At 41.1% G+C, this 26,589-nt stretch overlaps 1 protein-coding gene across 1 annotated transcript in view; it reads right to left on the bottom strand.

Moving 5' to 3' along the window:
* ATP8A2 (ATPase phospholipid transporting 8A2) overlaps positions 1-26,589 on the bottom strand; it is a 649,053-nt gene that overhangs the window by 480,228 nt on the left and 142,236 nt on the right. Inside the window, exons 3-10 of the mRNA XM_033236971.1 lie at positions 18,211-18,310; positions 17,645-17,743; positions 16,245-16,290; positions 15,053-15,093; positions 10,377-10,450; positions 6,281-6,350; positions 4,617-4,744; positions 3,260-3,371 (exon numbers count right to left, since the gene is read on the bottom strand). Coding sequence (XP_033092862.1) covers positions 3,260-3,371; positions 4,617-4,744; positions 6,281-6,350; positions 10,377-10,450; positions 15,053-15,093; positions 16,245-16,290; positions 17,645-17,743; positions 18,211-18,310 — 670 coding nt within the window. The remainder of the gene's footprint in view (positions 1-3,259; positions 3,372-4,616; positions 4,745-6,280; positions 6,351-10,376; positions 10,451-15,052; positions 15,094-16,244; positions 16,291-17,644; positions 17,744-18,210; positions 18,311-26,589) is intronic.

The raw sequence follows: 26,589 nt of genomic DNA, 5'->3' as shown, positions 1-26,589 counted from the left end.
CTGACCTCGTGATCCGCCCGTCTCGGACTCCCAAAGTGCTGGGATTACAGGCTTGAGCCACCGCACCCGGCCGACATAAATATTTCTACAGGTAAGTAAACTAAACATGAACTGAAGGAACCTTGAAGGAAAAAAGGCATTGAGGTGAGAGACTTTAAAAAAAAAAAAAAAAAACGGTAGAAGAACCCAAAGGCAATTGAGTTTCCTCTCTGTGGTCAAGTAGCACAAGCACAGACAAACAGTGTTATTTCACAAACAGGATGGCTTCCAGCTATGTGTGTTATATTATATTCCTTTTGAAAGCTCATTATTTTTACCTGTTGTTTCACCCCTAAAGGTACAGCAGGTCTGGCACAGATGTTTCTGGGGTTTTCCATCATTCTATACAAGAGCAGTCAACAAGCAAGAAGCCTTGCAAAGGGGTTTCTCACCCCTGGGGCAAGGAAAAGTGTCCCTCACACTCACCGAATGCAAACTCAGTGCATGCCTTCCTCACTGAAGAGAAGACGGGAGCGTGTTAAAGGATCATTTAACTCATGTAATATTGTTTTTCTAGAGCAAAAACTCTAGAAAGTTGGTAATACCTTGTATTACCAATGTATGCTCCAGGAAAACAATATTACAACCTGCAAAAAAAAAAAACACCCAGTGTATAAGAAATGTTGGAAAGTGCTTAAATTTATAGTATGCACAATCTTAAAACTAGTATTGGGGCCTTGACCAAATGTGAGCTAACTACCCATGACCTCTCAGCCACTTCATCACAAAAAACAGAAGTAGGCTGGGAACTGTGGCTCATGCCTGTAATCCCAACACTTTGGGAAGCCGAGGTGGGTGGATGGTTTGAGTTCAGAAGTTTAAGACCATCCTGGGCAACATGGTGAAACCCTGTCTCCACAAAAATACAAAAATTAGCCAGGCCTGGTGGCATGTGCCTATAGTCCCAGCTACTCAGGAGGCTGAGGTGGGAGGATGGCTTGAGCCTGGGAGGCTGAGGTTGCAGTGAGCCAAGATCGCGCCACCACACTCCAGCCTGGACAACAAAGCCAGACCTTGTCTCAAAAAACAAACAAAAAGCCAGAAGTAGTGATTTGTGGTTAGCAGAGCTCCCAAAGTGTTCAGCAAGGGTTACTGACACTGCACTATGGGAGTTCAAGGATACTTTCTAGGTGGCAGGGTACTAAACTCTTTTTATTTTTTTTGAAATGGGGTCTCACTATGTCGCCCAGGCTGGTCTCAAACTCCTGGTCCCAAGTGATCCACCCATCTCAGCCTCCTGAGTTCCTGCATGGCTAGAGCACTAAACTATTCATCAAGATAAATTCTCCACATGCAGGCCGCTCAGAAAAAATAAACTTAAAGCATTCCAGTCAGCCCTTGTAAATGGATAAGGACCTAGGAGGAGCAATGGATCAAGCACACCTCAGATGCACTAAATAATCCTGATGCACCCAGGAGCTGCCTCTCAGTGTTCACCAACTCTTCATTTTCCTAGCTGCCGTGGGGTCCTCCCGCCTTGCTTCAACACACAAGCTCTGCAACAGGCCACTGCGCCTAGGCCCTACCCTTCCAACTCCTGAACTTCCCTCTGCACTCCCACTCCCTCAAGAGCGATCTCCTCCTTGCCTCACACAGTCAAGGACACGCCTCCTTTGAGCACCCCCAAGCAGAGGGTGCGCCCGTAGACATCTGCATCCTTTGGCCTCTGAGGGTAGTATTCCCGGATGTATATTCAAGACCTGGTAATACTTCTGGACCTTTATTCCTTGGATGCCATGTTAAAAAAAAAAAAAAAAAACTCACTCATCTGGCTACACTACCGACCTCTCAGTTGCTCCCCATCACTCACTGAAGTCTTGACAACTGGCTCATGGCATTCTTCTCTGACCCAGCCTCACCATTATCCCATCTTCAGAATCACAACGCTGACCCATCAAATGCCTTAGTCTCTCAGATCCTTACTTGTCAACATCGAATGGCCTTCAACAGCTCTGCCTTTGACTTCCTGCTCGCACGGGTCACTCCCAGGGCTCCCATGTGAGAAACTCTCTACCCCCAAAATACAAAGACAAGATGCTACCCACTGATCAGCCTGTCATTCAGCAACTCCAACAACCCTCTTCAACTTCAGGGAGTCTCTCAACCCTTCTAATCCCATCTGTCCTCCTGTCTTCAACGTGTGTACTAGCTGGGGTGGCCACCAGGGTCTACTGCTTCATCTCCTCTAATACTTACCTCTTTCATCTGACTATCATTTGACCTCAAAGAGGAGATCAACCCAACAGTCTCCCTTCCCTAGCTTGATATCTAAAATGTGCTTCTGCCAGGGGAATCATTTTTAGCATGCAGTCAACTGGCTTCCAACCTAGGTTGAATGACCCTCCTACACACACTGACAGCACTTAGTAATGACACACATTCCAGTGTTTCTCTCTCTACTTTGTCATTCTATATTACTCCTTAGCCCGACTGGCTCCCCGAGGTAAGCCTGGGCCTTTCACTATTGCATCTATATGATCTAGCACTGGACTTGGTATGTGGTCGCTAAATATTTTTAAATCAAGAAATACAGCCTAGTGTGCATTGTAGAAGTTACACAAAAGAACAGAGAAGCTGAAAAGCCAATTCTCATTAATAGCCACCATTAGCAAAAATAAGATGCCAAGTGATACCAAAGAAATGTCAGAAATGACATAGAGGGACACTGATTTATGTAGAATTTCAAAAGCTATCTGGCAAAATACGTCATAATATTAACGTGACCTATAAATTCACAAACAATTTTTTAAAAACATTAACAGGGAAAAAGAGCAAAATGATTTTAACTTGATTTTTTCTTTGGTATATGAAAAATAAACAGTTCAAAAATAACTGATTTTAAAGTGTCTAAAGTTCAGTTAAATAAGACAATTCGCTATAAAATTCTACTTAATGGGATAAAGAGAAGAATTAGAAAGAGAAATTTAAAAGTTAGAACTAATCCCCACTTAAGTCCAGAAGATAAAGTAAGTTAGAATTGATTGTTCCCCTAATCCAGAAAACAAAGACCATTTGAATTTCAGGCATAAGGTAACAAAGAGCAGATATCTAGAAGAAGCTACCTAAGGAACTAAATAAAATAAAGGCAGTTTCTTTCCAAATGTAGGTTCATAGACAAACTCTAACTTCCTAAATGCAACATCTGCATTTTCCACCTTCTAGTCAATAAAAGCAGAAAGAAAGAAAGAAAAAGACTGAAATCAGCAGAGAACTGTTTTACCTGCATGAGTTTGGTGTCGTGCCCAGTATAAACAACTATGCCAAAGACCCACTGAGTATTTCGAAGCTGCGTGCCTCTTAATAAGATCTGGTCAGGCCCCAGGGCAACAAGGCTAAAAAGAAAAAGAAAAAGAAACGACAGTTAATGATAGTCTGGAAAATGACCATGGGTTTTCCCCTTAAACATGAACCCACAATAAATCAAATGTTCCCTTTGCTCCAATTTGAACTACTTCACTGAGAAACACAGGCAACAAAGGTTACCACTGGCTTAATCTACCCCAGAAGGACCCATAGAACGTTTTATTTTACATTCATCACTACAGGAACAAAAATGTTTTTTCTATAAAACGTTACAGGGAATTACATCTTTCATGATCCTGTTACGGAACTCAACACCCAGAAAGGAAGTTGCTAAAATAATCCCTGAAGCTGATTCATTTGTAATAAGTATTATTATTGGAAGTACTACTATTGTTGTTCTTTGTAAAATAAATCTAGTGTATTTTACAGACTATTATTAGAAGGGAGTAAAATTTTAAAAAGCAGCAACCTATCATGGTATCAATTTTTTAAAGGATGACTTAATGAGTAAATAAAGACCTGAGTGATAATTGAGAAATTCAAAATGGGGAACCCGTAGAATAGCTCTGTAAGCTAAACGAAACCAAGAAGCAGTCACACTTAGTTGTCGTATTTACAATCATTTGGGTTGATTCCCATAATCAGGTTCTTCCAAGCTTTGCGTCATCAAAATATAAAGGCCATCCCAAGAGGCTGGGTTACAGGGTTGGGGGTGCACTGGCCAGAGGCACAAGACAAAAGATGGCCAGAAGGTAGAAACTGCTCCCCAACATCAGAACAAAAGACAACTCCGGAACAACATAACAAATGCCAGAAGGACAAAGATAACAGAATATAGACAGGAGGGCACTGAATACTCTAAAGGAAGAATAAGCGTTCATTTCACTCAACTTCCTAAAAACAAACAAATGCTCCTTAGAAGAAGGTTAGCAAACACACACAGATACACACATTTCTGTAACAAGTGTATTAGCTTGTATACACCTCAGATAACTTCCTATGCTTTTCTGGACAAGTTTAGGCAGCTAAAACCATTTCTCCTGCCTGGCAGAGAACAGGCACAGAAAGAATATGCCACAAGCTTTGAGCCTCATCTGAGGCCCTTGGGCTCAGGGTTTTTTTCTTAAATTTAAGGAAGCCTTCAAATTAATGGAAAGGGTATGAAATCTCACTGTTTCGAAACATTACAAAACTAGGAAACAAACATCTTTTCCAAAGCTCCAGTAATTCTTAGTCACAAGTTTAAAAGACAATAAAGAAAAGCCATGTAATACCTTTTCCCATCTAAGTTCAAGTTTCCAGTGAAGTCATAAAGGTGGCGGTTCGGCCCTTCACACTCTATAGTTCCAGATAACTTCATCAGAACCTCACGTGTTTGCATGTCAGCAGTGTGACTCAAACCCTGCAAGATTAAACCAAAGGAGGAAGTCACACACAGTCTTCTGTGCTTAGGGACACCATTCAGCATCCCTATGGTTAATCGAAAAGAAAAATAAGGCATCTCCAGTGCAATAATTTGGGGGGCTAACAAGTCAAACTGTCATCCCCTCAAGGCAGACTTTGCCAGTAGCTTTTGCCACAACGATCTAATGCAAAACTGGCAAAAGCATGTTATGAAGCCGAAAGTTAAGATTCTACTACTGTGCTGGAGACATCCGTGCACAAGTAAGAATTAACACACCCCAGTACCTCACAGCAAGTATAATCTACTAGCTGTACTCTAACACTGGTCATAAAGATAGAATAGAGTAGCCCTTCAATATTTTACACTATCTAGCACTCTTCTCTTTTTCTTTAACAGACAGGATCTCACTCTGTCCCCCAGGCTGGAATGCAGTGATGCAATCATTGTTCACTGCAGCCTCAAAATCCTGGGTTCAAGTGATCCTCCCACCTCAGCCTCCTAAGTAGCTGGGACTACAGGTACATGCCATCATGCCCAGCTATTTTTAAAGTTTTTTGTAGAGATAGGGTCTTGCTATGTTGCCCAGGCTGTAACTCTTCTTTAAATGGAAAAAAAAAAAGTCTAAAGCAAATATCTACAGTAGAAAAGAAAGATATATGCACAGAATTGCTGAATTCAACTTTAAGCAGCAAACATTTTTTAAGTGTCAAAATGCTTAAAATGTTCATATGTTAAAGACCATTCTTCATTCTTGACTGGGTACAGTGTCTCACGCCTGTAATCCCAGCACTTTGGGAGGCCAAAGCAGGTGAGTTCAGGAGTTTGAGACCAGCCTGGCCAACATGGTGAAACTCCGTCTCTACTAAAAAAATATAAAAATTAAGCCAAGTGTAGTAGCATGAATCTGTAGTCCCAACTACTTAGGAGGCTGAGGTGGAAGAATCACTTGAACCCAGGAGGCAGAGACTATGGTGAGCCGAGGTCGCATCACTGCACTCCAGCCTGGGCAACAGAGCAAGGCTCTATCTCAAAAAAAAAAAAAAAAAAAAGAACCAGAAAAAGACTATTCGTAATTCTAGAATTAAAATATATGGTAAGAATAGTTTTCTTTAAGGCATGGAAGTTTTGTATCTAATTATATCACCCTCTAGGATTAGAATCTTTATTAAACAATGATGTAAACTGGGGTACCTGGAGCTTTTCTGCTCCATTTGTCCACTAAGCTGTGCCCTTCCCAGCTGCTCAGCTTCGTTGAGATGTCCCCTTTCTCCAGCATCACAGACAGAGAGCTCAATAAGACGCTATATGAAGGCCTGACACCCTTCGTGACCTAGAGTTTGACGCAGCCTGCTTTTTCCAGCTCTCTACATATTCTCTCTCATCATAAATGGTATATTCTTCCCATAGATTCCATTAAGGCTAAGGTATAAACCTTTGTGGCTGAATATTTTATTTCTCTAGAAAAAGATGTGTGGGGACCACATTTGCAGCTGTGTCTACCATAACAACACAAGTCATCAGAGGTGACGTTACCTGACGTATTTTAAGGTTCGTCTCCCCATCCAGATTAGCTGTTTCAACATAACACATTGCCTGAGGTTCACTAAGGAGAGAGAAAAAAAGAGCCAAGTTTCATAAGGTCCTTTCCACAAATTCACAGCTTAGAAAATCTCCATCATGGAATCTATGTCTGCTGATTGGCCCTTCAAAATAAATTGTTATAAATAACCACTACAGTAGGAGTAATGGATGAAAACGGAAACACACACTTATCTTTGGGACTCAGCACGAGTACAGAGTCATTTGCCCAGATGATCTCCCCTTGTGAGCCCCACAAAGGGACTGCTGAGCCTCAAGAAGACAGGAAAGAACTGAAGATGAAAGAGAAGGGAAAACGCGTGATGTCCCCACTCAGACCCAACCACTGGGTTCAGGCAATCCTTCAAGTCTGGGGCTGGGCCTGACCGAAAAGGCTGCCCAAGGCACGGCCAGTAGAAACACACATTTTTTGAAGAAAACAGCAGCCAGGGGAGTTGAAGGATCAAGGTATAGGCTTGGCAAGGCTTTGCTTCTATGCCATTTTTACAATCTTAAGGGCCAACTTTTTAATCAAAACACATAGCATTAAAGACAGAAAACTCAAAGAATAAAAATAAGCATAACAGATATTATACTTCTATTTCTAATCTTTGAGTTTAGCTACATCGACATAGTTAGTGATTAACCACCCTCTGCCTCAAAAACTAGAAAAAAAACACTAGTTAAAGTAAAATCCCCTAGCACTGCCTTTATGGGCTCTAAGGTCTTAGCAAATTGTTTATTCTCTCTGTATCTTAGTCTTGTCATGTACAAAGGAAGTCTATCCAGGGTTACTGGGAAGATTAAGTGGGACAACCTCCTCAACAGGCTGTTTGGCACACACACAGCACACACTCAGACACTAATAGTGAACATGCTGGAAACATGATGTCAGCTCAAGCAATCCCGTATTATGACCAAGTCAAAAAAAAAAACAAAAAACTGGCTGGGCACTGTGACTCACGCTTGTAAGCCCAGCACTTTGAGAGGACGAGGCAGGAGGATTGCTTGAGGCCAGGAGTTCCAGGATCAGCTTGGTCAACGTCTACAAAAAAATTTTAAAAATTAGCCAGGCATGGTGGCATGCACCTGTAGTCCCAGCTACTCAGGAAGCTGAGATGGGAGGATCACTTGAGCCCAGGAGTTTGAACTTACAGTGAGTTATAACTGAGCCACTGCACTTCAGCCTGGGTGATGGAGTAAGACCTTGTCTCCAAAACAAAACACACACACACACACACACGCACTAAATTTTCTAGGGTCACAGCCAAGACTTAAAGTCCGAACTACCAAGTGATGAATACTTTAATATTTCTAAGAGATTCTTTGTTGTCAATGAATAGGGACAAATACAAATCCTGCCCTGTGTTACTGGTTCCTTCTCCCCCTCCATAGGCCTGGGGTCCTATTTTTAAATCTATTATCTCAAGCAGAAAATTAATGCTTAGGCTTAAAATCCAATGAGTGATTAACTTCAATACAACACATGCCATCTGCAATCAAAGAAAATGCAAACGGCCTGCGGATCTCTGATTCCCAACAGTGTATAAATATAGGAAGTTATAGTCCTAACGTCACACAAGTTAATCTTGAATTCAAGAAGAGATGTCAGTTCTCATCCTAATTTTGGCTTTCTTTCCTAGCTATATACTTTCACGCATCGAGCCCAAAAAAAGTCAAGAAGTGCACTGAGTGATGATGCCTTCCTAGAATAAAACTACCTAGAGAAAGTGAAAATGATACTTGGATAGCCAAGGGGCAAAACATGGACGGATGAAGAGCAAACACCATCTGCTGATCACGATTACACTGAGAACACACCCGAGGTTCTTGAACAGCTACTAAAGTGCAGCACTGGGTTCTGCAGGACAGACTGCTGATCACGATTACACTGAGAACACGCCCGAGGTTCTTGAACAGCTATTAAAGTGCAGCACTGGGTTCTGCAGGACAGACTGCTGGTCACGATTACACTGAGAACACGCCCGAGGTTCTTGAACAGCTATTAAAGTGCAGCACTGGGTTCTGCAGGACAGACTGCTGGTCACGATTACACTGAGAACACACCCGAGGTTCTTGAACAGCTACTAAAGTGCAGCACTGGGTTCTGCAGGACAGACTGCTGGTCACGATTACACTGAGAACACACCCGAGGCTCTTGAACAGCTACTAAAGTGCAGCACTGGGTTCTGCAGGACAGACTGCTGGTCACGATTACACTGAGAACACGCCGAGGTTCTTGAACAGCTATTAAAGTGCAGCACTGGGTTCTGCAGGACAGACTGCTGGTCACGATTACACTGAGAACACGCCCGAGGTTCTTGAACAGCTATTAAAGTGCAGCACCGGGTTCTGCAGGACAGACTGCTGGTCACGATTACACTGAGAACACACCCGAGGTTCTTGAACAGCTACTAAAGTGCAGCACTGGGTTCTGCAGGACAGACTGCTGGTCACGATTACACTGAGAACACACCCGAGGCTCTTGAACAGCTACTAAAGTGCAGCACTGGGTTCTGCAGGACAGACTGCTGGTCACGATTACACTGAGAACACGCCCGAGCTTCTTGAACAGCTATTAAAGTGCAGCACTGGGTTCTGCAGGACAGACTGCTGGTCACGATTACACTGAGAACACACCCGAGGTTCTTGAACAGCTACTAAAGTGCAGCACTGGGTTCTGCAGGACAGACTGCTGGTCACGATTACACTGAGAACACGCCCGAGGTTCTTGAACAGCTATTAAAGTGCAGCACTGGGTTCTGCAGGACAGACTGCTGGTCACGATTACACTGAGAACACACCCGAGGCTCTTGAACAGCTACTAAAGTGCAGCACTGGGTTCTGCAGGACAGACTGCTGGTCACGATTACACTGAGAACACGCCCGAGCTTCTTGAACAGCTATTAAAGTGCAGCACTGGGTTCTGCAGGACAGACTGCTGGTCACGATTACACTGAGAACACACCCGAGGCTCTTGAACAGCTACTAAAGTGCAGCACTGGGTTCTGCAGGACAGACTGCTGGTCACGATTACACTGAGAACACGCCCGAGGTTCTTGAACAGCTACTAAAGTGCAGCACTGGGTTCTGCAGGACAGACTGCTGGTCACGATTACACTGAGAACACACCCGAGGCTCTTGAACAGCTACTAAAGTGCAGCACTGGGTTCTGCAGGACAGACTGCTGGTCACGATTACACTGAGAACACACCCGAGGCTCTTGAACAGCTACTAAAGTGCAGCACTGGGTTCTGCAGGACAGACTGCTGGTCACGATTACACTGAGAACACGCCCGAGCTTCTTGAACAGCTATTAAGTGCAGCACTGGGTTCTGCAGGACAGACTGCTGGTCACGATTACACTGAGAACACACCCGAGGTTCTTGAACAGCTACTAAAGTACAGCACTGGTTCTGCAGGACAGACTGCTGGTCACGATTACACTGAGAACACGCCCGAGGTTCTTGAACAGCTACTAAAGTGCAGCACTGGGTTCTGCAGGACAGACTGCTGGTCACGATTACACTGAGAACACACCCGAGGCTCTTGAACAGCTACTAAAGTGCAGCACTGGGTTCTGCAGGACAGACTGCTGGTCACGATTACACTGAGAACACACCCGAGGTTCTTGAACAGCTGTTAAAGTGCAGCACTGGGTTCTGCAGGACAGACTGCTGGCAAGGCCCATCAGGAAACAGATTCTGACATCTCGGATATGCTGCCACCTGACATTAATGAATGGACCCCTCCACTGCTCTTGACTCAGTATCCCTATAAATAAGAAATACCCACCACATAGCCAGGAGACTAAGTGGAGACAATACACACAAAGGAGTTCAGAAAAAGCACAAAGGAATGAACGGGAGAAAGAAACCAAGGGTCATGGCAGGAGAAGGCAAATGACAAGAAATGGAGGAATGGGACAGAGAGAGGACGGTAGAACGAAACATGTAGCTCAAGACTGCTCCAGTCGCTGCTTAATATTTTACGGTTCTTAACATTTATTGCAAAAAAAAAAAAAAAAAAGGTGCCCACTAGCACAGCTAACCTGGAGGACAGCAGGACCACATCGGCTGGAAGATACTGCCCATTGACGACCTTCACGATGTCTCCCACTGCCACCTAGAGAGCCAGGGACGAGCACAAAGAGGCAAGAAAGAAAAGAAACAAAACACACACGGTGAAAAAGGTGCTTCAATATTTGAAGGAAAAAATTATTATATAACTAAGCCATGAAGTTTAAGATGCAGAAGCCCAAATTATTTTCCTCGACAAGAACAAAAGGAAAGTGCTTCCACGCAGACACTGGTAATGTTGCCTTTTTTGCAATGATGTTTAATAAAAAAGGAAAGGGAGAGGGAGTCAGAACAGCTATAAAGATCTCGTTTTCTTCCAATTATCCATCCATTTACAAATACTTGAGCATTTCCATAGCTGTACACAGTAGGGTAGAATGGTCACCCACACACTGCCAAAGCCCGCCTAATGCCTGGGCTCAATCCCTACTGCACCCCCGATGAGCTGTGTAACGATGAACAAGTTATGTAAACTCTGTGTGCCTCAGTTTCCTCGTCGATATAATGAAGGTAAAGGCACATATTTCATAGAGAGACTGTAAGGATCAACTAAGTTAACACACGTAAATTTTTCTCTGTTTTACAAATTGAGATGCAGAAAACAAAATAACTTGATCACAGTAATACAGCCACTGAGCATTAGAACCGGGATTCAAAACTGGCAAGCTGCACGGAAGACCCATGCTCTGATTAAAAGGCAACAGGAAATTCACCCATGAAAAGTGCACCTAAAAGGCCCCCTCGAAATACACCACATAAAATGGAGAAGATTTGTACAGCCTCAAGAAATTTCCAGAAAAAGGATCACGGCCAAAGTCAGAGACCACCTTGGGGAACAGACTCCACCAGACAGAAGATCCCAAGCCAAGGAAAAGGGCTGTAGTCTCCAAAACGGCACCACGGCCAAGTGTCTACAAATCCTTTCAGTAACATTGCAGAAAGCACCAGGGTGGAGAGAACTGGGGCTTTCAAATCAGGCAAGCCTAACTCCAGTCCTAGCTTTATAACCGTGTGCTGGCTTTGAGATCTCGGCAAGCTGCTTCGCCTCTCAGCGCCTCAGCATCTCACGTCTGAAACAGGAAAACAGTGCCACCGGCCTTGTAAGGTGAATGCAGTGACTAAGGAAGTATACACAGCACCTAGCATAAAGCAGGTCCATATAAATGTCAGTGTCCATCAGCGGGAGCATAACTGAAAGGACATCGTGAGTGCGAAAGTCAAGGACATTCGAATTCTCTGATGATACTGGAAGACCATTCCGAATACAGTAATAATTGCAAAGCTCAAAATGAGCACTTGTGCTTTTGATTTCCTATTCTAGCCATGTTACTATTCTCTTAGAAACCAGGAATTTCAAGTGATATGATACTTGTGAAAAACTACCAGATCTTAGAAGCTAGCAGGTGCGCATGTTTAATTTTCTACTGGGAAAAAGGCAAATGTACCGAAAGGTATCCTACTGGTGCTTTAAGTTGTTTATTGAAGTGTCTGGGGAAAATGCCACAAAGCTATTTTAACAACCACCGGGTACAAAAGCAAGGGATGTTATGTGAATCGAAAGTGTTTTTTAAAAGTAAAACTATTTGGGCCAGGTGCAGTGGCTCATGCCTATAATCCCAACACTTTGGGAGGCCGAAGCAGGCAGATCACTTGAGGTCAGGAGTTCAAGACCAGCCTGGCCAACATGGTGAAACCCTCATCTCACTTAAAAAAAAAAAAAATTAGCCAGGCGTGGTGGTGGACAACTGTGGTCCCAGCTACTTGGGAGGCTGAGGCAGGAGAATCGCTTGAACCCAGGAGGCAGAAGTTGCAGTGAGCCGAGACAGCGTCACTGCACTCTAGCCTGAGCAACAGAGTGAGACTCTGTCTAAAAAAAAAAAAAAGGTAAAAATATCTCATATAAATAGCTTAATTACATATAAAAATCAGAAGAAGTAATTAGTAAAGAAAAAATCACTAGAAAGGAAAATTTGTCATGTTTTCCAAAGAAACAAGGCAGTGGATTTTTTAAAATTCCAAGTGGGAGGACAAGAGAAATTATGGCTTTCTCTCATCTGTACTCTCTAAATAAAGCAACATTCATATGCCAGTAACCAAGTACTAAGAAGTTTCATGTACATGAGAAACGACTTACTTGGATTTTGCTTGAAAAAAATTTTTTTTGGTTGTTTGTTTTCTGTTTTTGAGACAGGGTCTCACTCTATCACCCAGAATGGAGTGCAGTGGCGTGATCAAGGCTCACTGCAATCTCCGCCTCCCACGCTCAAATGATCTCCCACCTCAGCTTCCTGAGTAGCTGGGATTATAGGCACGCACCACCATGCCTGGCTGATTTTTGTATTTCTTTGTAGAGATGGGGTTTGGCCATGTTTGGCCAGGCTGGTCTTGAGCTCCTGAGCTCAAGTGATCCACCCGCCTCAGCCTTCCAAAGTGCTGGGATTGCAGGCGTGAGTGTGACCAGCCTGGAAATGGTTTTCTATTTAATGTGCTTAAGTGATTGTTCCTTGTGTGTGCAATACTCCCTCAAAGAATTAGTACAGTGAGAACAGAAACCCTCCAGATCCCTGAATCCACTCTAGCCTCAGAGAGTTCCTCAAGTCTCTTAATTTTGAGGAAGTAGCTGAAAGAGCCTCTCGAAGTCAATCAAAGCCACTGAGATCCACCTGAGAGCTGCCTCTCGGTGCTCACCACTGACTCAGCTACAGCCCAGGGGACGGCAGACCTGAGCTTCAGCACTTCAGATTAGATTACTATCATTTGGGGGACCTTAAGGACAGCCAGCTCCCCCTTGCCTGACATCTCTGCCCTCTCCTGTATTCTCATCCTCACACTGAACTACTCACAGTTCCGCAGCTAGTTACCCCCGATTCACCCTTCAAGAGGCACTACAGCGTCTCTGGAGGGCAGACTTTCCTGATCTGAACCACTGCATCTAGATAGGTGGCCCCTCCCAGCTGTTCCCAAGGTGGACGCTTTCTCCTACATAGAGCTCAACAACTGCCCTGCATTAGGTTAGTTGCCTCTCTCTCCCAGGACACCGATGGTTCTTGAGTGTGCTCCCTACACCATTGGCTTCAGCCTCAACTAATAATTTGTTTAAACGTGCAAATTCTAGGGCCCCACCCGAGACCCAGTGAATCCGATAGCCTGGAAGTGGGGCCCAGCCATCTGGGTGCTAGCAGCCCTGCGGACGGTGACTGGGAAGCCCACTGAAGTTTGAAACTCCTTAAGGGAAGTGCTGTGCTTCATTCTTCCCATACCTAGTACAATCTCTAACACATGCCAGGAGTCCACTGAAATACAACAAGTATATACATTTTAAATGAAAATAAAAATGCATGTGGTACAATATATAACTGGTGTTTCTTTGTTATTGTTGTTTTGCTCCCAAATGAACATTGGGAACAGTCATGAGTTTCAGGAGTCTGCAAAGCCGTCAGCTCCTGGACCATCAATCAGAGACCATCACTCCATTTTCTGCTGTTTCAAGTAATGTCAGGCCCTCAGAATCCAAATCATTCTTCACTCTAGCTGATACTGATACCTTTCTGGGGAGGGAGTAACAAGAAGGACCCTAGAGAAATAGAGGGGCAATTTCCCAGTGCTGGGAGAACCCCTGAATCCCTTCAGCATTGGGAGCGTTTCTCCCACTGTCAAGAATTCCCAACCTCCTGACGAAGAACCACGACCTTTCCAAACGTGAGGCTGATGAACATTTGCAACACAGGACTTCAAGACTGCTGCAAAGGTGAAGGTGTTACTGCAAAACACTTTTATAAAGGAGAAATTTCTTTAAAGGGTGGGGGGATTCTCCTAAAACGAAGTAAAGTAAAACGAAAACTAAAGCAAATGCTGCAGTTATCATATCACGGGCATTTTTCAGATATAAAAGACTGTAAGAGGCATTTAAAAACATTGTTTACTAAATGTTTGGCAAGAAACACTATTTCAAGTTACTTTTCTAAAACGTCATTTTCTTTTGAAATCATGTTAATCGGCTATGAGAGTCATCCCCCAACACATCCTGTGTCCATTAAGAAGGTCCAGCTAAAACACTCATTTTATCAGATATAAAATACCCAGACGGTATGGCAGATTTCTTCTACATTTTCTACTCATCACCATAAACAACCAAAAAACCACACTATTCTTCAAGCCTCTAAACCTCATACGTCCGGGGACGTGGAGGCAAAGCTTTCCTTGCTATTATTAAGAGCAGCTAACCACTGTGCTAGAACGGAAACCGGGTGGTTTCTTACCCCCATTCCACCATTCTGTAGTTAATGACCTTTCCACCCAAAAATGTTAGAAGTGAGAATCACAAATGCTAAAAACAAAAATAAACTTTGACTTAGATTAAGACAACAGAGGACCAGGGAAAATGTTTCTCAAATTGGATTTAGAAACCAGAAAATACTTTGAGATTTCAGAAATGTCAGTCAGGAGCAATGAAGTTCATAGCTTGAAGTGACACATTGAGCCCTTACTGAAGGGGCAGGAGACAGAGTAAACATGACTCAGGTCTCAGCAGACCCCACGGAAAACTCTACCATGTCTTAACACAAACTCTATACTGCAATCCAGACTAGCCATTCATTACACGTCTTCAAACCAAAAGTACTGGTACATCTTTAAAATTAGTTTTTACCTCTTTCCACATAATGGTATGCCACATACCATTTCTTAACACTGAAAAAGAGAAATAAAATATTGGTTAATACTGGTAATAAATCGAATCAGTTTCCTAAAATCCAAAAGCCTTCTTTTAGAATTCCATTTATTAATTCTAACATACCCTATCTTTAGCCATGATGGCATAACATCAGCACCCCCATTCAAAATGGAACATCAGTGTAGATATATTACACCAGTGTATATATATTACCTCTGTAATATATATACATTATAATGCATACACATCAATGTTTATGTATGTAAGTTAAATCTACTTATTTTCAGCCCAGAAGAAAAAAAAAAAGGCCTGTTGTTCCACAATTTAAAAAAAAACTAAACAGCTGGGCACGGTGGCTCATACCTGTAATCCTAACACTTTGGGAAGACAAGGCAGGCAGATAGGTTGAGCCGAGATGTTTGAGACTAGCCTGGGCAACATGGTGAAACTCATCTCTACCAAAAATACAAAAATTAGTCGGGGGTGATGGTGCATCCCTTAGTCCCAGCTACTCAGGAGGCTGAGGTGGGAAGATCACCGGAGCCTGGGAGGTCAAAGCTACAGGCACCATGATCACGCCACTGCCCTTCAGCCTGGGGAACAGGAGTGAGACCCTGTCTCAAAAAATTAAACAAACAAACAAAAAATTGATGTTGTAGAAATAAAACAATAAGAAGTAGAAGATGGAAGTAAGGAGAGATTATAAATGAAGGACGTGAATGCTTAGACTTTTTATGGACATAAAAACAGGTAGAAGTTTCAAGAAAATAAGCCTCAAAAATTAGTAGCAATAATGTTTACTTTTTCTATCAATATTTGTATTTGTTCTAAGAAGAAATGTATACCCTACATTTGGAGTCTTCAAATGTAACAATGGTAACATATGAAAATAAAAATGACATTTTAAATTAAAAAAAAAAAAACTATCTAGTTCCTGAAAATTACAACCTTTTCTAACATTCTAAAATACACAAATGCTGTTCAAATCTTAATTATTAGGACTAAAATCATGTTCAATTTGTTTGTTATTTTACTATTTCTTTGAAGTATTTTATAGATCATCTTCCCAATTTATCTCAATACCATTCACTACTTATTTAAAATGCCTTAAATGCAGGCCTTATTCTTAAGTTTTCCAGTGGAAAAAGTGATTCAGCTGGGATCTTACCTATGGTTTTCTTTTTGTTAACTGCATTGTCTGCCTTGTGCCGCTTCTGTTACAGAAAGAGAGAAAATAGTTCTAACAAAACTTCCACACGAATAATTGAAATAGCAAACGGAACAATCAGGAAATTACAGGGGACAAGGAAACTAACTGCCAACAACGCTCATGCTGTAAAATCCAATTCAACAATTTTGTGATCTATCAGCACTCCCTAAGTTTAGAAGTGCTCTCCTCTAGTTTCAATTATTTTATTGCGGTTCTAGCACTTGGAAGTACAAAACTTTTCACTCCTTGCTTTAGATCAGACTGAAATGATTATTCAGTATGACAAACCCAGCAACAAACAGCCAACTTCATTTTATTGATAAAGTAACGTTGCTTCAATGTGTACAGGTTGAGGATCCCTTATCTGACATGCTCGGGACCCAAAGTGCTTCATATTTCAGATTGTTTCAGATCTTGGAGTATTTGCATACACCCAATGAGGTAGTATCTCCGGGATGGGACCCAAGTCTCAACCTGAAACTGATTTATGTTTCATATTCACTTTATACACATAGCCTTCATACAGTGTTTATAATAATTTTGTGCAACCATCACATGAGGTCAGGTGTGGAGTTTTCCACTTGTGGCATCATGTCGGCATGCAAAAAGTTCTGGATTTTGAAGCATTTCAGATTTGGGGTTTTGGGATTTAGGGATGCTTAACCTGTATTATATTTATTTACATACCTATTTTTTTAAACATTCATTTACATACCTATTTATTTACATACCTATTCTCAGAAAGATGCATATATGTTTGTGAAAGCAAGGTGTATGTGTGTGTGTGTAAGGGAGGAGAGGAAGATCTAGAGACAGAGAGACAGCACATACAAACATATATATATGTTTGTGTGTGTGTGTGTATGTATATATATACGTAGACACACACACACAAATATATAGGGGGAGACAGAGTAAGAAAGAGAGAGAAAAGGAACATAGTTGTTGTAGCCAATGAACTTGGAGCTACACTAGGATGATTGTGAGGGGAGAAGATTCTTGTAAAGTTGCCTCAGGCATAGCGAGACAGTGCTGCCATCCTAGACAGCACAGCAATCCTTCATTTGCTGCCCAAATTAGCAAGCTCTAAAGCAGGCTATAAGGAACATCAGTGAAAAAAATCAATGGGGCTCCAGAGACCTAATATTTGAAAACAAAGTTGGAACTGTTTAGTGTCACTGTACAGGTATTTAGGACACTCTGAGTACACATTCCCTCCCCTCAAAAATATCATCAGGCATCTAAAAAGGCTGGTTAAGCTATAGCCCAATTTTCTGCCTTAAATACATCACCGAGGCAACACATAAGTTATGATCTACTGCATACAATGATTTCATTATCCAAAAGCAAAAACTTACAAAATCTTCTACAATCTCTTTGATGCCTGCAATTGTTAAAATAATGATCAATGGCACCAGGGTGGTATATCTTCCTGTTGGAGATACATCTGGAATTTGCTGGAAGATAAGAGACCACAAGTAGGAAGTTGGCACATAAAAATCCTCTCCATAAGAAGAAAATTATGGCAGTCACGCACAGTTCACACTTTTGCAGTTCTGTTCCATTTCTGTTACTCAAAAATAATTACCTTACTTTAAAAACTAGCTATGTATTTTACATATTTTTTAAACTTTTATCCAACATTTGTTATGTGTTTGGAACAGAAAAAGGCTTAAAAGTATGGCCCTAAGGCCACTTTTCAATGCCTCTTTCAGTCACTGCAATCATCCTTAAGACCATAGCAAAAGAAATCTCCCTGTAGACAAAGTCAGGCTTGTTCCCTCTATCAAACAATGACCGGAGGAGGGAAACAAACTATATTCCAAGATGATAACACTTTAGCAGTTAAGGAACCTTTTAGCAAAATCTCATTTTACATTTAACTAAGGTTGCGAATTCCAAGGAACTGTTAAAAAACCATTACCTGTAATAAGGCAATGAAGAGAAAGAAGGCATTAGCAGCTCTTCTAATCTGCTCATACAAGAATCGAGGTAGAAATGTCAACACGCTGTACTTGGCCGTACTGTAAGGGCAAAGAAAAATAATACTATCAGTTATAGATGTAAACTCTAAAACACAAGAACAAGACAAGAAGTTTCGAAAGCTTTACAAATGGTTTAAAAAAAAAGTATCAAAACTCAGAACAAGGAAATTGCTGTGCATTTTCTCCTAAAGAACTTCGGTTTGTAAAATGGCGCCCCGATGAGAAAATCTTCCAATGAGGTCTTTTTTTTCCACGTTGGAAGACATACGTGTGCTTCTTTAATTTTCACACAATATAAGCAGAGCCATCTACCCACCTTCTAGGAGCTACACGCTAGGAGCAGCAGGCGTGTGAATAACAATTCGACGTTCCCTCTGGGTACCCACCACAGGTGGTTCATGCTTCAGTCACACCCAAATAAATTCCATTCCTTCCACACACCCTTTATTTGACCACCTTTGCTCACACTTTTGCTTCTGCCTAGGATATCCTCTCCCTTACACCCTACCTGTCTCTCCATGACTAAAGTGTCCTTCCTCCCACCCAATCTTACATCTTCTGGTAAGTCTGGTCAAATTTATAATGACTCTTCTTCATGGAAGTCCACAGTACAGTGTTTACACCTGTATCATATAGGTGTAATGCTTTGCTTTGCATTTTATCTATCCCCAGAACAGATTATGGGAACAACAAGAATGTCTACTTCAATTCCATATGTTCCTAGCACATAGCAGATAGTGAGTGAACAGTGGAATAACCCAAAGGCAAAATGAACCAAACCAGCTGTGGCTGCGCACAGGTTTTATTCAAGTTTGCACCTTAGAAGTACCTATATGATTCCTAGCTCACCCTCTGAAGACATCACTCTGAACCCATTCTTAATTATAATATATTCTAGCAAAATTATCTAGCAGGTTTTTAATTTACAGCAAGTTAGAAGCACCACAATAGAAGGGCAAAGGGCTCAGGAGACAGAATACACCAGAGGCAAGGTACACTACTGTGAGACTGGACAGCAACCAAGCCTGGAACAGCAGAGTAAAACCAAAGCAGACTACTCAAAAATATAGCAGCCGGAGGTCATTTGATGGAACAAGGAATAGTCCCACTGCCAATAGTCCCATCTGCCACTGCCTCAGAGAAAATCATGCCCCATGGTACAATGGTCTCGTATTTCACAACACAGTGATCAGAGTTATCCTTAAAGACAAAATCATTTTCAGCACCTTCTACCTAAGGTGCTAAAGACGTATGTGATGTTATATGAAGACCACTTTTTTTTTTTTTTTTTTTTTTTAATTGAGACGGAGTCTCGCTCTCTCGCCCAGGCTGGAGTGCAATGGCCGGATCTCAGCTCACTGCAAGCTCCGCCTCCCGGATTTACGCCATTCTCCTGCTTCAGCCTCCCGAGTAGCTGGGACTACAGGCGCCGCCACCTCGCCCGGCTAGTTTTTTGTATTTTTAGTAGAGACGGGGTTTCACCATATTAGCCAGGATGGTCTCGATCTCCTGACCTCGTGATCCGCCCGTCTCGGCCTCCCAAAGTGCTGGGATTACAGGCTTGAGCCACCGCGCCCGGCCAAGACCACTTTTTAAAGAGTCAAAACTTAAACAATATGAAACTTGAAACACTATCCCTGAATTAGCTAGAAATTTGCTGACATGGATCTCCTCTTTGTTTACATGGCCCTGTGGTATAACAGGATGTCACTGTGAAATTTTGCCAGACAGAATTGCCTACCTGACATTAAGCTCATTAAAAAGTAGGGAAAATACACCAAACTCACGTATGTGATGGCTCACAATACAAAGTTAATTCTTACCTATGGCTTAGAGGACAAAATCAAATGGAATATCATGCATACCTCTACAGCAATCCTGACCACTGAAATAACACAATCAACATTTGTCAGCAAAAAACAAAAAGAAAGTTCACATACTGTGAAATAAGAGTGTAGAAACTATCTTGCAAGACAGCTTGATTATAACATTGGAACCTGAGATTCCATCTGTATAAACCAGATACACATGCACACAGTTGGCACATGACCCCAACGATATACGAACATTTTCCACTTGAACAAAATGCTGACTTGCTTAGGGACCTACATATCCCTGAGAAGCATGAAGATGGAGAGTTGAGGAGAAAAGGAATGCTGCTTGTGGGAAGAAATGAAATATAAGAGGGTAGAAGTGGAGAGGGAAATGTATACTAACTTTCACTCTACTAGAACTTGAAAAATGAGCCCAAATGCTTGCATCCTGAGACACTGTCAGCATGATCAATAATTCAGAGACACTAACATTCAACCAAGAAAAGGTTATTGTGTGGCATTAAAATAATTGCCAAAATAGACAGCCATTAGCTGTTGGGTTACAGAATTAAAGATATAACACTATGAACAGCTAAAGGCAGCACCTGTCAAAACGAGTCTACCAGAATATTGCAGGACAGTGCTTCTTGAATATGAAGGTATATACCAGTCTCCAGGGCAGCTTGTTAAAATGCAGATTCTGATTCAGTAGGTCTGGGGTGGTCCTGAGATTCCACATTTTTAACAAGTTCCCAAGTGAGTTCAATGCTGCTGGTACAATGACCACACTTTGAGTAGCAGGGATTTAGGATAGTTGCTGAGGAGGTAAATTTGTTCAAATTTCCTATCTGAATTTAATTCAGCAGAGCACTGTAAGGTATAATACAATGAGGTTTCTGGTTCCAAAATGGTGGCTTGGAAGCAAGCTGGCTGGCTTCATTCCCCACACAGAAAACAAAAACCAAATTTACAGCACTTAGATTATCACCACAAATATCCCAGAATGAAAATATGAGAATGAGACAGTTCTCAGTGCCACAGAGAAGTAAAAAAGCTCCAAGCAAACGGTAAGAGAATGGGACATCCATAGCCAAGACACTCCTTTCCCCAATCTGCTGGCACCAAGCATGTGGAAAATCTCCCCCTGACCCTCAGTTTAACACTGGAAAATAGGAAAATCAAGGTGATAAGCAGCTTCCCCATCATCTTGAGTTCCCTGGCAGGACACTCGCTCCTACCTCAACTCACAGGAAGCATGAGGAATGCCTGAAGGAAAAAATATCCCTGGGGACAGCCAGAGACAAAGCGGGGAGGCAGGACTACTATCCCCAACTCTGGAAACTTTACTTGATAAGTTGGCCAAAGGAGATACCAAATCGGAGTGTCTGTTTAACAACACCATGCTGTAGGAGGTTCATCCCACAGGTCCCCTGAGCACAAATCACTACTTAACCTCCCCACAGTGCTAGGATATCCCCTTTGGCACTATCCCCTTTTGGGATGGGCAGTGCTCCAATTCTTTATTAGAGCGGAGACAAACCTGGGCTTAAGGAACTATCTAATGCTGAAAAGGAGGCAGTGACCTAATGGGAAAAGAAAGAAATTCAACAGGTAAATTACAACGAATCTCTAAGCAAATATATCCCATAAAAAACAAAAGAAGCCAGACAGAGAAGACTGAAATCATGAATTCTCCAGTGCAAACACATAGACATACATTCATATGTGACAGCAGCAAACAGGGAACCATGACTTCCCCAAACAAATGAAGCAAGGAACCAGTGACTAACTCTAACAAGATGGTGATATGTGAGCTCTCTGAACAAGAATTCAAAATAGCAGTTTTAAGGAAACTCAGTGATTTTCAAAATAACACAAAAAAGCAACTCAAGAATTTATCACAGAAATTTCACGAAGAGACTGAAATAATAAAAAAAACAAACAGAAATCTTCAAACTGAGAAATATATTTGAGGAACTGAAAAACTCATTAGAGGCTGTCAGTAGGAGAATGAATCAAGCAAAAGTAAGAATAAATGAGCTCAAAAACAGGCAATTTGAAAATACACAGAGAAGAAAAAAGAATAAAAAAGAAAAAAGATTGTCAACAAGATAAAGAAAATTACCTCAAAAGACAAAGTCTAAGAATCACTGGTGTTCAAGAGGGAGTTAAATAAGAGCAAGGAGTAGAAAGCTTATTCAAAAGAATAATAGAAAACTTTCCAAAACTTGAGAAAGAAATAAACATCCAGGTACAGGAATGTCAGAGAACAACAAACAGATCTGACCCAAATAAGACTTCCCCAAGGCATGTAATAATCACATTCTCAAAGATCAAGGACAAAGAAGATCCCAAAAGCAGCAAAAGAAAAGAAGTAAATAACGTATAAAGAATCTCCAATTCATCTGGCAACAGACTTATCATTGGAAACCAAACAGGCCAGAAGGGAGTGGAACAAAATTTTCAAAGTGCTAAAAGAAAAAAATTCCCATCCAAGAATACTGTATCCAGCAAAGCTGCCCTTCACCTATGAAGGAAAAATAAAGGCTTTCCCAGACAAACAAAAGCTGAGAGAATTTACCATCACCAGACCCATCTTATAAGGAATACTAAAGGAGGTTCTTCAATTTGGAAAAAAAATAGAAAACATTTGAAGGTATAAAACCCACTAGTAAAATTAAGCATATAGACATACCCAGAATAAACTCCAATACTGTAATTGTGGTGTGCAATCCACTCATAACTCCAGTATGAAGCCCAAAAGACAAATCTATAAAAAACAAAAACACATACAGCAACCTGCAGTATAAATATATAAGAAATAGGGCCGGGCGCGGTGGCTCAAGCCTGTAATCCCAGCACTTTGGGAGGCCGAGACGGGCGGATCACGAGGTCAGGAGATCAAGACCATCCTGGCTAACACGGTGAAACCCCGTCTCTACTAAAAACTACAAAAAAATTAGCCGGGCGAGGTGGCGGTGCCTGTAGTCCCAGCTACTCGGGAGGCTGAGGCAGGAGAATGGCGTAAACCCGGGAGGCGGAGCTTGCAGTGAGCTGAGATCCGGCCACTGCACTCCAGCCTCGCCGACAGAGCCAGACTCCGTCTCAAAAAAAAAAAAAAAAAGAAAAAAGAAATAGGCAGTATAAATATATCCAAATTGAGGTAACAAAAAAATCATTAAGCAGGGGAGATGGAGTTAAAACACAGAGGTTTTTTTAGTTTATTGTTTCTATTCCTTTCTATGATCTAAGATAAGTTATCTCTTTAAAAATAACTTGTTATATCTACAAGACGTTTTTGCAAGCCTTGTGATGACACAATGCAAAAACCTATAATAGACACACTAAAAATAAAAAGCAACAAATTAAAACATATTACCTGAGAAAATCACTTAACCACAAAGGAAGATGGAAAAAAGAAAAGAAGGATTGAAGGAAGGAAGGAAGGAAGGAAGGAAGGAAGGAAGCTGGTTACCAAACAATGAGAAAACAAGCAGAAAAATGGCAGTAGTAAGTCCTTACTTATCAATGATAACACTGCATGTAAATGAACTTAATGCTCTAATTAAAAGATATATATAAAATAAAATATTTATTATCTTAACCACCTCTCCACGCCTTGCAGGTGGAACGCTCACTATACAACTCAGACCAACAGCACAGTGCCCTCTACTGGCCAGCCAGCATAGCACTGTTTTCTGCAAAGTAAACAACACTGGGGTCCTGCGCCAGATGAAGCTCAAGTTCTTCATCAATGCTCTAATAAGGATCCTCAGAGAAGCGATGTTTAGCCTTAGAACTGTAATAGCCTTATTGCATTTGGTTTTTGCATATTCACTTATAGCCACTTAATTTAAAAACACAAAGTACTATAATTCATTCCTACGTAATTCTAAAATGTTTAGTAATCTTTTCATTTCATTTACTCATTAGTTTACCCAGAAATCAGAGGAGGAGAATATTAAATGTTGTGGGGACTGGATGCAATCTGTATACAACATGTATACAATTTGGGAATCTTGCTTTAAGAAAAATACAGTGTTACAAAAACAAAATTGGGCACAGAAGTGAAGTTTACTTATAATGAAAAAAAATCACAACATATTACAAATTCATGAAGGCTGAAAACTACATCACTTTATCCAGAAAACATACTATTTTTATTAAATACTACAATATTAATATTAATAGTCTATAATGCTTCCCCTTCCATATTTTTAATTTTATTTGTATGGATAGTTTCTTAGAAAATTTTGTAAATAGTTTGTACAGAAAGAATAGAGAATTCATTCTTTCCTTTAGCTATAATTGATCAATTATTTTTAATTGATCTTTTGGTAAAGATTCTTTCAGCTCCGCAACTTATCAACATATGTCAGGTAAATTTTTATGATCGTTGTCAAGTTTAGAGGAATTGCTATGAAATTTCCTTCATAAGTGAAACTTAAAATCTAGCTTCTGGCTCTACACATTTCAAACACTGTCTCTCCACTATGACTCACATACTTCAAGTATAACATACCACACTGATCTTTTGATACTTCTAGAAATGCTACACCATATCATAACCTCAGGTGCAGAAGTGGCCAGGAAGAATATTTCTGGTCCTTATTTCTATGCTGAGAGAACTAATAATTTACCTGTTCACAAAAGTGACTACACAACATGTAAATACATCTCTAAACCCAACAAAATGTTATTTCCAACTCAACTTTCCCTTACCCAGGTCCCCAAAACATGCCTCCTAACAGAAGAAGGATGAGAGAGGGGAAAGTCTGGGTGAAAAGACATTGTGTTCTTATCCCAAGCAAGGCTCAAGTCTATTAAATTATACAAAAATAATTGGCCATGTTGACTGGCACGGTCCCTTCTGGGGCCCTGGGGCAGACATCCTGAAGTGTAAATACCATTAGCTTCCAGAAAATCTGCTTATGTGGATATATGCATCATCTAATATAAATATGTAAGTGATTTACATGTGGTTATTTTAATAACAACCTATATACGTTTCCAGACTTTTCTCCAAGTTTATACAATCTTACATAGATGTCTCAACACACATATTTACACATAGAGGGTTGCCAGTGTTCCACGAGTATGAGACATTATGCCATTTTCTGAATTTTTTTCTCTCTCAACAATATTGCAAAATCCTTGCAAGCCAATTGTACTAATTCTTATTCATCCTTTTTAATGGTGATATAATATTCCATGATTTATTCAGTCATTCTTCTATGATGAGCATTTACTTTATTTCCAGGCTTTGTATACTATAAGACACGTCTCAATGAAGACCCGTGTTCATATGTCCATGAATACTGATGAGTTTGATTATTTGAGATCAATTGTCCTGAAGTGGAATTAATGAGTCTAAGGGTCACGTGGTTGTTAAAAATTAAACTACCGTCCACACTGCATTCATATTTCCTAAGTTCCTACCTAATGTCTTGTTTCTGTTCCTAGAGGAGCATAAATTTTAATATATAGTAGATAACATGCTAAAAGGATTTTAAAACTTCACATTTCTAGCAGCAATGTGTTGGAGTATTATTTGCATGCATATTCCTGCCAGCAACAGATATTAACAGTTTTTTTTTTTTTTACAGTACTCAGTCTTATGTCAAGTAAGACATCACTGTCACATTAATTTGCATTTCCTTGACTGCTAATCAAGTTGAATATATTTTCATACATTTGTGAGCCGTATCATCTCCTCATACACTTGGCCCATTTTCCCACTGGTTTGTTGATCTTTCCAGTGTCCCTTTGCAAAGCCTCTTGGAACTGTCTCTTAACTCTATTTTATATTATGTAGTTTACATTTAGTAGTTTTCTAGATCACTTATTTGTATATCAAGTTTTTAATGGCACCTTTGACATACAAAGAGGTACTGGACATTGGACGTGTTCCAAAATATTTATAGCACCTTGGATTAGTATTAAGAAGTTCTTCGCCAACCTCATTATATATGTAATGGCTAAGACTGTCTTTACTAATTTTTTTACATCAGTCTTTAATTTCTGCAATCAGAATTTATTTTCATATATGATAAAAGATAGAATTCAGTTCTGACTTCATCCTGACACACAGCCACTTATTTAAAAATGGTACCAGCACAGCCTGGCGCAGTGGCTGACACCTGCAATCCTAATACTTTGGGAAGCCAAGGAGGGAGGATCACCTGAGGTCAGGAGTTCTGGACCAGCCTGGCCAACATGGTGAAACCCTGTCTCTACTAAAAATACAAAAATTAGCCGGGCATGGTGGCACATGCCTGTAATCCCAGCTACTCAGGAGGCTGGGGCAGGAGAACTGCTGGAACCTGGGAGGTGGAGGCTGCAGTGAGCCAAGATCGTACCACTACACTCCAGCCTGGGTGACAGAGCAAAACTTCTTCTCAAAAAAACAACGACAATAACAAAACACAAACACACACACACACACACAAAGAATGGTACCAGCACAATTATCCACTCCCTTTAACTGAGACATCACTCTTCAAT

The sequence above is a fragment of the Trachypithecus francoisi genome, unplaced genomic scaffold, assembly GCF_009764315.1.
Source record: "Trachypithecus francoisi isolate TF-2019V2 unplaced genomic scaffold, Tfra_2.0 Contig01461, whole genome shotgun sequence".
Taxonomy (NCBI): Eukaryota; Metazoa; Chordata; class Mammalia; order Primates; family Cercopithecidae; genus Trachypithecus; species Trachypithecus francoisi.
Note: the sequence above shows the minus strand (reverse complement) of the source record. Positions and strands in the feature narration are given on the sequence as shown.